The 13,517-nt window shown below is 35.8% G+C and overlaps 1 protein-coding gene across 8 annotated transcripts in view; it reads left to right on the top strand.

The window, feature by feature from the left end:
- The window catches only part of LOC129269165 (regulatory-associated protein of mTOR-like), a 55,293-nt gene that overhangs the window by 36,789 nt on the left and 4,987 nt on the right, over positions 1-13,517 (top strand). For all 8 annotated transcript variants that reach the window (XR_010294824.1, XM_054906629.2, XM_054906628.2 and 5 more), the window contains 9 exons: positions 1,480-1,588; positions 2,610-2,724; positions 4,013-4,137; positions 4,389-4,496; positions 5,070-5,176; positions 6,330-6,460; positions 7,131-7,220; positions 7,910-8,026; positions 12,786-12,915. Coding sequence is in view for 7 of the 8 variants with exons in the window: in XM_054906629.2 (XP_054762604.1) it covers positions 1,480-1,588; positions 2,610-2,724; positions 4,013-4,137; positions 4,389-4,496; positions 5,070-5,176; positions 6,330-6,460; positions 7,131-7,220; positions 7,910-8,026; positions 12,786-12,915 (1,032 nt within the window). In the remaining variant the exon portion in view is untranslated. The remainder of the gene's footprint in view (positions 1-1,479; positions 1,589-2,609; positions 2,725-4,012; positions 4,138-4,388; positions 4,497-5,069; positions 5,177-6,329; positions 6,461-7,130; positions 7,221-7,909; positions 8,027-12,785; positions 12,916-13,517) is intronic.

The raw sequence follows: 13,517 nt of genomic DNA on the forward strand, positions 1-13,517 counted from the left end.
TAAAGACGCTCAGAAATTATGAATAGCTTGATGAAGCACCCATCAGGGCCATTCTACGTTTAGTTATGCACGACTTTACATACAGCTGGAACATGCTCTTAAAAGTCAGCTACATAGAGATATATCATTAAGCGTGAGAAAGGATTACCAGTCTTTTGGAAAGTCATGCCCGACTTATGAACAGCTTTATGAAATGGCCCCAGGAATATGTTTTGTAGCCCATTTCCAATGGATTAGAGCTAAATTTTGAAATTGGTCCCAAATGTATTATCACAAGTCTTAATTTGTTCTTGTGTTTTTTAAAGATACCATACCATAAATTTACACAAACTGAAAATGTATGGTCATGTTCTGCAGGTAAAGAGGAGATCGAACAGTCTTTAACAGTCATTAAACATGAATCAAAACTCAGCTAATGTGTCCACCTTGTTATTTCACTCTGAACATCAATACTATACCAAATGTGCAAGTAAAATATTCCCATGGGTTTGTAAAACGTTGATCTGTACTCATAATCATTGAGCATTGTGTTGTATATATAGTAGAGAATCATGGTTTGAAATTCATTTTTATGTAATGAGAAGAGGGCAGCAGTACAGGTGGGAAGGGGGCAGCCCCCCTCTGAATTTTCAAATAGTTGGGGGAGTGGGAAAAAAATGGAAAGAAAATATGAGTAAGAAAAACAAAGAACAATATCATTATCAAAAGACATACCGTATCTTTGTCCTGTACAAATTAACTCTGTATTACCCCAGTTATTCAATTGAAGAGAAAACGTCACCTTTTGATCATCTTGACCCCGCTTCCCTTCGGTTACAAGACACTTGATCCACTGACAATTGCTCCGATGGAAAATCTGCATGTTAAGCCAAACATGAAATCTCACCTCCAATACTGAATAAACCCTTATCCTTATCTTTGCATTATTCTGTCAAACCAAAAACTCTAACCTTATGCCATCAGAGATATTATGACCTGGGCCCTGTCTTACAAAGAGTTGCGATTGATCCAATCAATCGCAACTATGGAAAGCCAGCAAAGTCAATATCTAAAATGCTTTTTTGTTTCAAAAAAATTTTTGACATGAATGAATATCCATAAATTTATTGATATTTTGACAATTTGGTGTGCTCTACTTTGTTTACAAAAGACATTTTGCAAATCTCCTGTAGAAAACATTATAACACTGATGGATTTCCAAAGAGTTATGATTGATAGGATCAATCGTAACTCTTTGTAAGATGGGGCCCAGAGCAATTGTTGTGTCACCATCAAATTATCCTGAGACAAGATGATTTGATTACCACAATTGTGATGCAAGCAAGTTGTCAAATTAAAGTTGATAGTTACTCAATTATTTAGAATAAAAATCATTAGAATAGATCATGTATTCTTGATATTAAAAAAAATGGTTGGAATACCTAATATGCACTGTAGTTTAAAGAAGGAATTTCAATCTTCACATTGCATTATTCACAGGCGCCGGAAGAGATGGATCCGTTCAGTGGCTTACATCACATGAGAGAATGGAGGTTTGTACGCAATGCTAGGATACGAAATGAAACAAGGGAACAACTCAAGAAAGCCAGTAAGTATTAGAGGGGGAAGGTAATGCAGGGAGGGAGTGGGGGAGAGAGGAGGTGAGAAAGACAGAGTGGGGAGAACAAACCAGTGTGATTGAGGAAAGGTTGAGAGGTGAAGGCATGATATTCTCCCGACCAAAAACGGAATTCCATTTTTTTTTTTTTTTTTTTTTTTTTTTTCAAATTCTTTTATTTATTTATTTATTTATTTTTTTTTTTTTTTTTTTTTTTTTTTTGTTTAATTTTTTTCCCGTGAAATCCTTTGCCCAAGAACATTCTCATGCTTTTTTTTTAAGTTGAATGATAAAGCTATCATGCAGACTCACCTTAAAAATCACTTCAATTTCTTTAGTATGCAAAAGCTTGTAACCCCGACCGGGGCGTCTCGGACTTCGGCGGGGACTTAGCCACCCTTGGCTACTTTTGAGATTTTTTTTAGAGGGGAATATCATGCCTGGAGGTGAGAGAAAGAGAGCTGGAAAAGGAGTGAGAGATGAGGAGATGAAGATAGAGAGAGCGGGGAGAGGGAAAGGGTGATAAGAGAGAAAGGTAGGGGAAATTGTGCGGGAAAGGGTAAAAGAGATTGTAGGAGAGGGAAGGTAGAGAGAGAGGAAGAGAAAGGGATGAGAGAGGGAAAGATAGTGAAAGGGGGAGGTAGAGAGAGAGAGATAGGAAGAGAGAGGGAAAGATTGTGAAAGGGGAAGGTAGAGAGAGAGGGGGGGGGTAAATGAAAAAGACTGAGATATAGCAGAGAGTGAAGAAGGAATGAGTTAGAAACAAAGAGAGTGAGAAAAGAAACTTTAACAAAGTGAGCAGAAAAAATTTAAAGGCAATCAAACTAAATTTAAATCTTCCCCTTCAGTTGGCATATGCAAATTTTGATAATCTGGATAGTACAATTTTAACAATTATTAACAAGTATGCTTTTGTCTCTAAGTGAACCCTCGTATAGCGAATATCAAATAGTCCAAAGCAGAATAGTATCAACAATTTCTGGTTTTTGTCTTGCATTGATATCCTGTACAGATTCTTGCCATTTAGATGACCAAATCTTCATCAACAAGAACTCTGCTGTCCCCTACGTAGTTAAATTCCATCCATTCAATCCCCATGCCATCGTTGCTGATAGGGAAGGTGTATGGTAAGTACAGTAATAGATTTATAGATCCCAGAAATTATGCAATGAAGTATATATTCTGCTTTGCTATATAAGACTCCTGACATGCCTTTTATCATTCTATATCCCCTGAATAAACTGAATATTCTGAAGAAAATACCATTAACAATATGTTTGGTAAAGTCCAACCCAACTTTTTAAAGGCTGACTCAGTTTATGCGATTGTTATTATTATTTTTTGTTTATCCCTGTAACGTCATAATGTATAATCTATGTTCTAAACTATCAATATGAATTACATATACATGTGTATTTTAATGAGAACTTTTATTTTTCAAAACCATATCAGGTTTCTCCAAATTCCATCATTAATCTGTTGTAAAGTGAACATTCTTTGTGCATTATCGCTTATATTTTAATATTTGTACATGTATATTTTGTTTGTAATAATTGTATGAATATTTATGAGATTGGAGTAAATGGTCAATGAATTAAAGCGATCAATATATCTAAACTCATCTATCATCACACACACACAGTAAGTGTTTTGGTGCTGTCTTTGATTTGCAAATGTATATTATTGTTTAATCTTGCAAATTATACTCTGTTGCTCTCATGTAGTGTTCTTTCAATTAGCAGGTCCTCACATCAGAGGCCATTATTAACTCCTTTCTTTTCGTCGCTCTCTGCCTGCAATTTCTTGACGAGTTATGCAAAACAAGTTTTTCCACTATGGAAGATGAAGGAAATTAAGGGAATTTTGATATTTTATGAAGCTTCTGTCAAGAGCAATGCAAGCATCACACCAAAGGCCTGTTGCATAAAACATATAAATAACAGATTTATACTACAGCCAATAAAAGCTACTGAAATCATTTAATTTGATTGGCTGATAGTAAACTTGTTATAGATAGTCAGTGTTTATTATTATAAAAAGTCCTTATGTAACTGGACCCTGAGTTTGATCAGGAGTTGATATCAGGATATGATTTTCAAAACAATTTGAGAGTGGAATTTTTTTTCTTTCAATTTTCATGTACATTGTATGCATCCATAGCCCTACAAAGAACAGTCCATGTATTGAGATATGGACTCATGCCCAAATAACTGAATGAAACAATATATTCACGGTTCATTCATTTAAAAAACAAAAATACACATATGGCAGCAAATGGCTGAAATGTTTACAAAAGGTTTATATAAAAAAATATACAGATTCACAATAATACATGTATAATAGAGCCGGTAAGATCGTAAAAAAATTGAAACAAAGAAAAAAAATGAAACAATTCAAATCCCTTTTTGCTTTTAGTGTATGGAACTGGGAGAGCGGTGAAAGGTTAAACTACTTCCTCAACAAGAACCCGAAGCACACAAAGATTACCTCAATGGATATACTCAACTCACACGATCTAGCACTAGTAATGACTGGAGTAGGTACGTAATGATTTAATCATGATTCACTTGATCACATGACTTGTCACATGACATTTGCAGACCTGCTTATCCTATTGTATGCTGTTTATATGTTTGATTACACAAAATATAATCATAATAATTAAATATAACTGTTAGTCTTCTGTAAGCTACATGTACATACAAAAATGTTATATCAGTCATTAATGTTTCAAATATCTATTTGTATTTAGCCCTCTGTACTGATATTCTTGTGGTTGTTTTTATTTCAGACGATGGATCGGTTCGTATATGGAGGAATTACTGGACCCCAGAGGGCAAACCTGTTGAGCTGGTCACAGCGTGGCAAGCCTTGTCTGATATGCTAGTATCAAATAGAGGTACCGTTATATGCAAGCAGTCGATAATAGTCCCTGACACAGGGAATGCCTGGTTCCAGTAGGGATAAAGGGCATACACACCATCCCAAAGACACTCAAGGCTCTAGCTCTGTAACAGTTTCAGTGGCATAATGAGCAAAAAATTTTGAGGGGCCAGGTATGGTGTATCAGGCAAAATTTGTAAAAAGTTGCGGGCAAGCAAAAATTTCGACAATTTTTATTTCCAAACCCCAATTTTGTGATAGATTTTGGTGTAATATTCAGAACATGATATAATATTTCACCCTTCTCTCTTTCCTTTTTTCTTTTTTGTCTTTAATTTTCTCTTATTTTTTTTTTGGTCGTGAAAAATTAAGAGGATTCATGGCACCCCAAGCCACTCCCATCTGTACGCCAGTGAGTTCTTGTATTTTATCAAGCTTCAAATATAAATAATACTACTAATTAACCTAAAATCATAAGAAAATACTGTTAAATAGTTACAGGCATTTGCTTGTATATAGAATTTTGTATCTCTCATTGGAATTCATGGGTACACCCTGATATTTTTTATGTTGTTATTATTTGTTTCAGGATCTGGATTAGTACTAGATTGGGAGCAGGGATCCGGGATGCTTCTAGCCTCAGGGGACGTCAGAACGATACGGGTCTGGGATACTCAGAGAGAACTCAAACTACAGGTCTCTAACTTTGTTATATCTCCCTATGAATAACCCCTGGGCAATCCCTGGGGGGTAGACATCAGTAATAGAACCGATTTAAGTATTGTTTTAGGTATGTACAGGCATGATATTTTCCCGATTAAAATCGGAATTGCTATTTTTTTATAAACTTTTTTCCAGAGTTTTTAATGTTTAATTTTATTTTTAGGTGAAATCCTTTGCCCAAGAACAATCTCATGCTGTTTTTACTGCTTTTTTAAGTCAAATGATAAAACTATCATGCAGACTCACTATGCAATAGTTTGTAACCCCTACGGGGCGCCTCGGACTTCAGCGGTGACTTAGCGACCATTGGCTATTTTTCAGATTTTTTTTCAGAGGGGAATATCATGCCTGGTATGTAGGGGGAGGGTCATCAGTTAAAATTAGTCTTAGAATAAATTTGAATAGTGGTTGTAGGGGGTAATTTGTCTGAATGTATGATTTCAATATTAGTTTAGGTTGGTGGAGGGGGAGGGGGGTCATCAAGTCTTGAAATGGACTTCAATATCAGTTTGTATAGTGAAATAGCCCCTGGTATTGTAAAATTGGTCGTCATTGCTTGAACTGGGTTTCAAAAATTGTATTTTCACTGATTGTAAACATAGTTTGATCCTACCATTTGAAAATCTATTTGGTAGATAACCACCCAGGATGGGAGGTTAAGTTGCTTTTCAAAATAAGTATCATGATGCGATCTCAACCAAACCAGAAACATGTTTATATTGACTTCATCAAAGCAAATTTTGAAGTGATGTGCATTTATGCTTCCCAAGAAACTGTCTCTTTAATAGGGTAATGCTGATTAACGCTGATCGTAAAAGCGCTTTTTAGTGAATGTACGATTAGTATATTAATAAAAAGTTGCAAGGACACTACCATGTTTTAAACCAGGGGCCCATTTCATAAAGGACTTACAATTGTTGTAACTTTGCCATTATGGCAACTACCATGACAACAGGGCTCAGCAGCCAATCACAATCAAGGTTACCGTGGTAGTTGCCATTATGGCAAAGTTACAACAGTTGTATCTCTTTATGAAACGGGGCCCTGATGAGTAACAGAAGCCTGATTTTGACCTGATATTGGGTCGCTTAATCACACCCATGACTTCACCCCTTCTGTTGTTCAGGATATACCAACTGGAGCTGATAGCTGTGTAACAAGCCTTGCGTGTGACTCTGTTGGAAGGTCTTTACTTATAGCAGGGTGCGGAGATGGATCTGTCAGGCTCTATGATAGAAGGCTAGCACCACAAGAATGGTAGGAACATTACTCTTATTATTAGGATCAGATAAGATCAGGATTAGATAATAGACAGCATTGACTTTATATCTATTTTAATGTCAGATTTCACATGAAACCAAGTCCTTTTGGATTTGTAGGGGTTTGTTTTAGATTTTTTTTTTATATTTGCTGTGTTCCTTTTAGGTCATGTAAGAGGTGAACAGGATTCAAACCAGAATAAATACAGTCAAACCTGTATATGAAAACGCCTAAAGGGATACAATAAAAGCAGGTGATCATTATGAACCAGATATATGTTTCACTAGGAAATGCTCTTTGCTGTATAGTAAAGCTTTGCATAATGAAGAGTTGCAATAGATTCAAATGGAACTCAAACTACCATTGATCTTAGATTGTGTAAGTAAAAGGTAGGAAATTAAGATCAAATGCACTTTGAATTTTGTTTGAATCTACCACAATGCTTCATAAGGTGTGGCCCCGGTGGGTGGTTCATAAAGCTGTTCGTAAGTTACTGATGTTTATCTTTTACCACAAGAAAGGGTTATTAGTCCTTTATAAACTTGCTTGTAAATTCTTTGAAACGCCCTCCAGGCTTGACAATTATGATGTGTGCCTGTCTTACTTTATTGGATTCTATTATTAGATAGTGTGTCTTGATTTCCATTGTATTTTTCCTATTTTACAGTCGAGTGATGACGTTACGAGAACACCAAAGTTGGGTGTCCAACGTTCATCTGCAGAAAGGAGCAGGGGATGGCAAGATCATCAGTGCTGGGTATGGTATTTGCATTGGATGCAAAGCTTTGATGAGAAGGATGAGGGTATGATGGTGATCAAGATGGTAGTGATGATGGTGATGATAATGACAATGAGAATGCTGTTTGGGTAATGATGTCAATTGAAATTGGTGGTAGTGATGGTGACGATGATGATGATAATGATGATGATGATCATGATGATGATGATGGTGATGATCATGATGATGATGGTGGTGGTGGTGGTGGTGATGATGATGATGATGATGTTGATAATGATGGTGGTGATGATGGTGATGATGATGTTGATAATGATGGTGGTGATGATGATGATGTTGGTATTGACAATAATGATGATCATGGTGATGGTGGTGATGATTGATAATGATTTTGGTAGTAAAAGGGATGACGACAATGATGATAGTTTGCTATGGCACAGCCACATTTCCCCTATGGCGGCTGAATGGCGAGTCGAAAACAGCCGTTTTTAACATGTTTGTATCATACCAGCTACATATACCAGTACATGTAGGTGGTTTGAATGAAAATGGTGATCATGACATTGCATAGATTTCTTTACCAATAAAGATGAGAACAAAAAATGATTCTTAATGGCACATCTAAATGACGATGATGGGTAACTAGATCAAAATGAGTCCTATTGTAATATGAGTAATTTATATATTACTCTTTCTAATCCATGAAACAGTCTTGGAGGTGATGTGCGGTTTTGGGATCCACGATTCACCGAGTCTGTGAAGGTAGTCAACACAGCTCCAGATCTTAATACCATGGCTGTTCATCCACATGCCGGGATCTTTGCATGGTAAGAACAACTTCATATCATTTCTTTTGAAGGTCAAGTCCACCCCCAAAAATGTTGATTTGAATCAATACAGAAAAATCCAACAAGCATAACACTGAACATTTCATCAAAATCGGATGTAAAATAAGAAAGTTATGACATATTAAATTTTCGCTTATTTTTTCACAAAGTGGTTTCGTGCACAATTCAGTGATATTCAAATGAGAGAGTTGATGATGTTCCTCACTCACTATTTCTTTTGTTGTTGTTTTTTATTGTTTTACAAATCTGACAATAATGACCAACTTGACTAAACCACAAAATGTTAAAACGACGTTAATTCCATTTATTTAGGGGGGAATGAATCTTTGTTTCTCAAAATTAAAATATTTTATATTATGAAATACAAAAGAAATAGTGAGTGGGTGATGTCATCAGTCCCCTCATGCATACCGACCAGTATGTGCAGATAACTGTTTGTGAAATTAAGTGAAAACTTTAAAATATCGTAACTTGCTTATTTTAAATCTGATTTTGATGAAATCTTCAGTGTTACGCTTGTTGGATTTTCCTCTATTTCTTTAAATCAACTTTTTGCTGGGGTGGACATGGCCTTTAAAGGATAATTGAAATGACTTCCATTAAATACTGATTTTGTTTTATGAGAAAGTAAGTAAAAGATTAATATTCACTACATCATAGTGTGTCTAGATCTGGCCCGTCTTACAAAGAGTTGCAATTCTCGCTACCCCAAATAGCGATTTCGCCGAGATCCGGGAAAAATCCCTGTAACGCGCATTGCATTATGGGATAGCTTTTCGGTATTACAACTTCCTGTTCGGAAGTCCAATGCCAGTTTTGCCTTTCAGATCAACAGTGCCGTCATCCACAACAACACAACGTCGCTTTTGCTCGGAAAGTTCGTGATCACAACCCTCTCTTTCACGATACAGTTTAACTGCCTTTTCTGCTAAAGTCACTAATTCTGCCCGACGCTTTCCATTGCACGGTGTTCCTCTGTCAGTTAAGATTTTTTTCAGTTCCGAAACTGATTTTTTTATCCATTTTGTGGTCGACGAAAAATTCAACGGAATGAATGCTGTAGTGTATATATTTAGCGTCTAGTCGAATACGATCGTGATGTCAGGCCGGTCGCTAAATGCAAAATTTTTTAAGAAATTCATTTTTTTTATTTTTTTTTATAACCAAATAAAAACATGAATACAAATTATTTTCACGTGAAATATATTTTTATTTATAATTCAAATGGAATCAAAACTGACCAAATTAAATAAAAAGTATTACAATCTGTACATATTACGCTGATTGGCATCGATTTCAGCGTGGTGGAAAACTCAGTATCGCGAACCTCGCGCGAGCATTACTCTGAACCGGAAGTGGTGATGACGACCCGACGGAGTGAAAATTATCTCGTCTCGCGCATTATGAGATTTTTGTTCCTATTTGGGGTAGCGAGAATTTATCCAATCAATCACAACTATGGATGGCCAGCAATGTCAACATATAAAATGCATGAATGTTCAAAATGTTTTCTAGAAATTACGTAAATTACATAAATTCATTGTTTACTTGACAATTTGGTGTGTTCGCCTTTGTTTACAAAGGACATTTTGAAAAATTCTATGTAGAAAAATGGATTTCCATAGAGTTACGAATGATTGGATCAATATAACAAAATATTGCTGTACTTGTTTAGGGGTTCATTTCAGGGAATACTTGCCAAGAGTATCGTTTTGTTTCCAATACTTGTTAAGGGTAGGGTTTCACACGCCAATACTTGTTAAGGGGTGCATTTTCAGAATATGGAAAATACGTGTTTAGGGTGCTTTTTGAGACCCCATGTTCGCGCATGGTATCCACTCGTCAATGGAAGTGGCCCCCCCGGGCATTTATCTTCAAGTATACCTTTTCCATGAATGGTTTCAAATCTGGACTTACGGGTAATCACATTATAAAAAAAAAACATTTTAGAAAGTGATTAAAGTGTCTATTATGTGACATTCTGGGAATATAATTTAGCACTCTGTTTGTTTAAGTTTATTGACGATTTGAGACTATTTCTACAGAGAGAACAAAAAAGGTGTAAATTTAAACAATGTTCTACCCTTTCATATTTTTATAGTTAGATAGATAGATAGATAGATATATGGATAGTTGGAGAGGTTTTTTTAGCAGTAAATGACTGCCTCTTGATTGCAAGGATTTAGCTTACATATTGGGTCATGATATACCCAATTGATTTAGGTGCAGTCTTTAATACTGAAATTCATTCAAGTAAACAATGGACTTGTACTTTGTGAGGTACTGTGATGTTATTGTATATCAGATTAGCCAATGGATTATCTTTTAATCCTCTAAACTTCCAGACCATTCAATACTTTCAGTTAACCTACAAAAGTCTTGTTTTCTTTTATAGGAACTTTGACTACTTCATTAACACCCCTTGTGTGAATGAATTACTTGAATGCACGTTTCTGCCTTTAAACATTTTGAGCAGGACACGCCCCGTTTGTAAATACCTCTTTGAAAAAAATCTGAAAGGAACTCATTCTTGTCTCAAACATCCCAGCATTCCAAGAGAATCAAGATACAAAGGAAATAGAGAGACATGCAAAGAAAGTTTAGAAAAATGCCTCTTTGGGTTTAACCTACTGGGCAAACTTTTACCTTTTCACTGTGTATTCCAGAGTTGAAACTAAGTCTCATGGGCTTGCCTCTCATACAAGTAAAGTGTATGGCTTTGCAAGCTCTCCGTTCTGTGATTTGTTTTGTTTTTATGTACTTGTTTTTGACAAAGTCAGTTGTATCCGCCTAAGTTCGAATTCATCCTTTCTTCTGCTTTGTTATGAATCATTATGATTGACTTGCTTTTTGATATATATTTTTTTTTATAAGGACAAAAAATAATAAATATACAAAACCTAGTAAAGATACATATTAGATATAACACTTTATGATTAGAACAGGCTGATCTTAATACATTCAACTTCAATGGGGCAATTACATGTAGGTGTATTTTAATATGTGATTATATCTCAGGCCCTGTTTATATAATTCCTGTCAATCTGTCAATGGTAGTGTTGTGTTGTCATTGGGTTGATATCCAACCAGACTTAAATGAGACAAATCAATGCAAGATGTAGAGTTCACATATTAAAGATGATAACTTGATGATGATGATAATGATAAATACATGAGTAAGTCTGATGGTGACTTTATTCTGAAGTATATAAAATAGACTCTGCAAACTGATGTAATATAAAATGTAAACTCTTCTGTAGCTCTATCTCTAACCCATTCTCTAATCTAAACTCCAATCTCTATTCTGCAAAACTCTATTCTGCAATCTGATTTGCGTTCAGAAGCAAACTCCTTTTAAATTGGTCTGGTCAAGACTCTCTACAACCAAACAAGTGTTGGTCAACCTTGGACGCTTGACCAAAACAATTTGTACATCATAACTTTACTCTGAATTGGGGGAGTTGACCTTTTAGGGAGAACATGAAATGTAGTGAATAAGAAACCCATGAAATGTGTGTGCGTCAGAAGTTTAGCTGGAAGAAGAATGAGTAATACTTTCTTAAGAAAGTTGAAGTTGGTAAACATATGATTTCCTGTTATACTTCCTGTAGAAGCATTAAATAAGTATTGATTATGTATTGATATATTATTGAATATGTGAGATATGTCTTATCATCACATAACAGTAGATCATATCACCAAGACTTGTCAGTCGGCTATCATGGCTATTCATAAAATTGGTCAGATAAGGCATTTTCTTAATCAGAAATCAGTTGCACTACTCACTAATTATATCTCATGTTGATAATTTTAATACTCTATTATATGGCCTACCCAAACCCAGTTGAACCGTCTACAAAGAATCCAGATTACAGCAGCAAGGCTCATAAAAGGCACTCACGCACATGACCCAATTTTACCTGTACTGTTTAAGCTCCATTGGTTGCCTGTTGGAAAATGTATACTCTTTAAGATAGTCATCCTCAGTTATAAAGCCCAGAATTGCCTCTCCCCACAGTACATATCAGAACTCATAGAACCATATAAACCAAGACCTTAGCCTTCGATCATCCTCACGACATCTTCTCACTGCTCCCTCCACAAATACAAATACATAATGGTCAAAGAGCCCTTTCCCTATCTGCCCCTGTACTCTGGAATTCTCTACTGTTAAATATTAGAACTGCACCATCCTTCTCCATATTTAAATCTATGCTTAAAACTCACTTATTTTCAAAATAATGTTGATAATGTTCAATATAGTATGTTGTTAAATATTGTAAGTTTTAATTAATGATGTAACTTTTATGTTTTGATTAAATGTGTTCTAATTTGTACGACATATTTTAGGTTTAAGGTTTAGGTTTATTGGATCATTTTTAGGTTCAATGTATAATTTAGTAACTTAATATATTTTGTAAAGCGCATAGTGTCTTTTGACTATTATGCGCTATATAAATTTCATATATTATTATTATCCTACCAAATTCAGGCTATGGATGTTTTTCATCATGCTCCACTGAGATATAAAATAAAATACAATGAAATGCATTTTTAAAAAATCCATCGTTATCTCCTGCTGATTTTGTGCGTCAATTACAATAATAAGACTCCACGATCATATCTAAAACAATCATAAACTTGAAGAAGAGATTACTACGTCAAACTTCCAGTGATATAACTATTGAGGCCTTATTGAAGTCTAGCATCGTTATTTGTTTTCTTCTTTTATTAACAGTGGTTACAAGAACCAACAGATCAATGTGTACAACACAATGGGAGATACACTCAGCACGATCAAGTACTATGAAGGATTTATAGGACAGAGGATTGGACCAGTTAGTACTCTTGCCTTCCACCCTTACAAGGTAAGATTCACAGAGAGAGAGAGAGGTAGAAACAATTTAAGGGAAAGGGAATATAAATGTAAGGAAATAAAGAAGGAGGGTTAGTGAGAGAAGAGAGAGAGGGGCAGAGAGAAGAAGAGAGAGAGGGCAGGGAGAATGGATCTGGTGAGGGGAAGGAGAGGGGGACTACTTGGAGAAGGGGGAAGAGAGATAGACAGAGAATAGGTTTGGGGAGGGGAAGGAAAAGGGGGGAAGAGAGATAGACAGAGAATGGGTCATGGGGAGGGGAAGGAGAGGGGGACTATTGGAAGAAGGGGGAAGAGAGATAGACAGAGAATGTGTTTGGGAAGGAGAAGGGGACTACTTGGAGAAGGGGGAAGAGAGATAGGCAGAGAATGGGTCTTGGTGGAGTTGGGATGAGAGGAGAAGAAAAAGAGAGAGCAGGGAGATTTATTGAGGGGATGGGGAACAGAGGGTATGAGACTGGTATCCTTTTGAAAGCAGCCCCTCAAATCGTGGAGGGCGATTTGTTAATATTAATCTTAATTGTGATAAAAATCTTGTTTTCTCTGAGATTTGATTTTTCTTTTTAAAGCCAGTAACCTCTAATGTTACTATCTAAT

The sequence above is a fragment of the Lytechinus pictus genome, chromosome 10, assembly GCF_037042905.1.
Source record: "Lytechinus pictus isolate F3 Inbred chromosome 10, Lp3.0, whole genome shotgun sequence".
Classification (NCBI taxonomy): domain Eukaryota; kingdom Metazoa; phylum Echinodermata; class Echinoidea; order Temnopleuroida; family Toxopneustidae; genus Lytechinus; species Lytechinus pictus.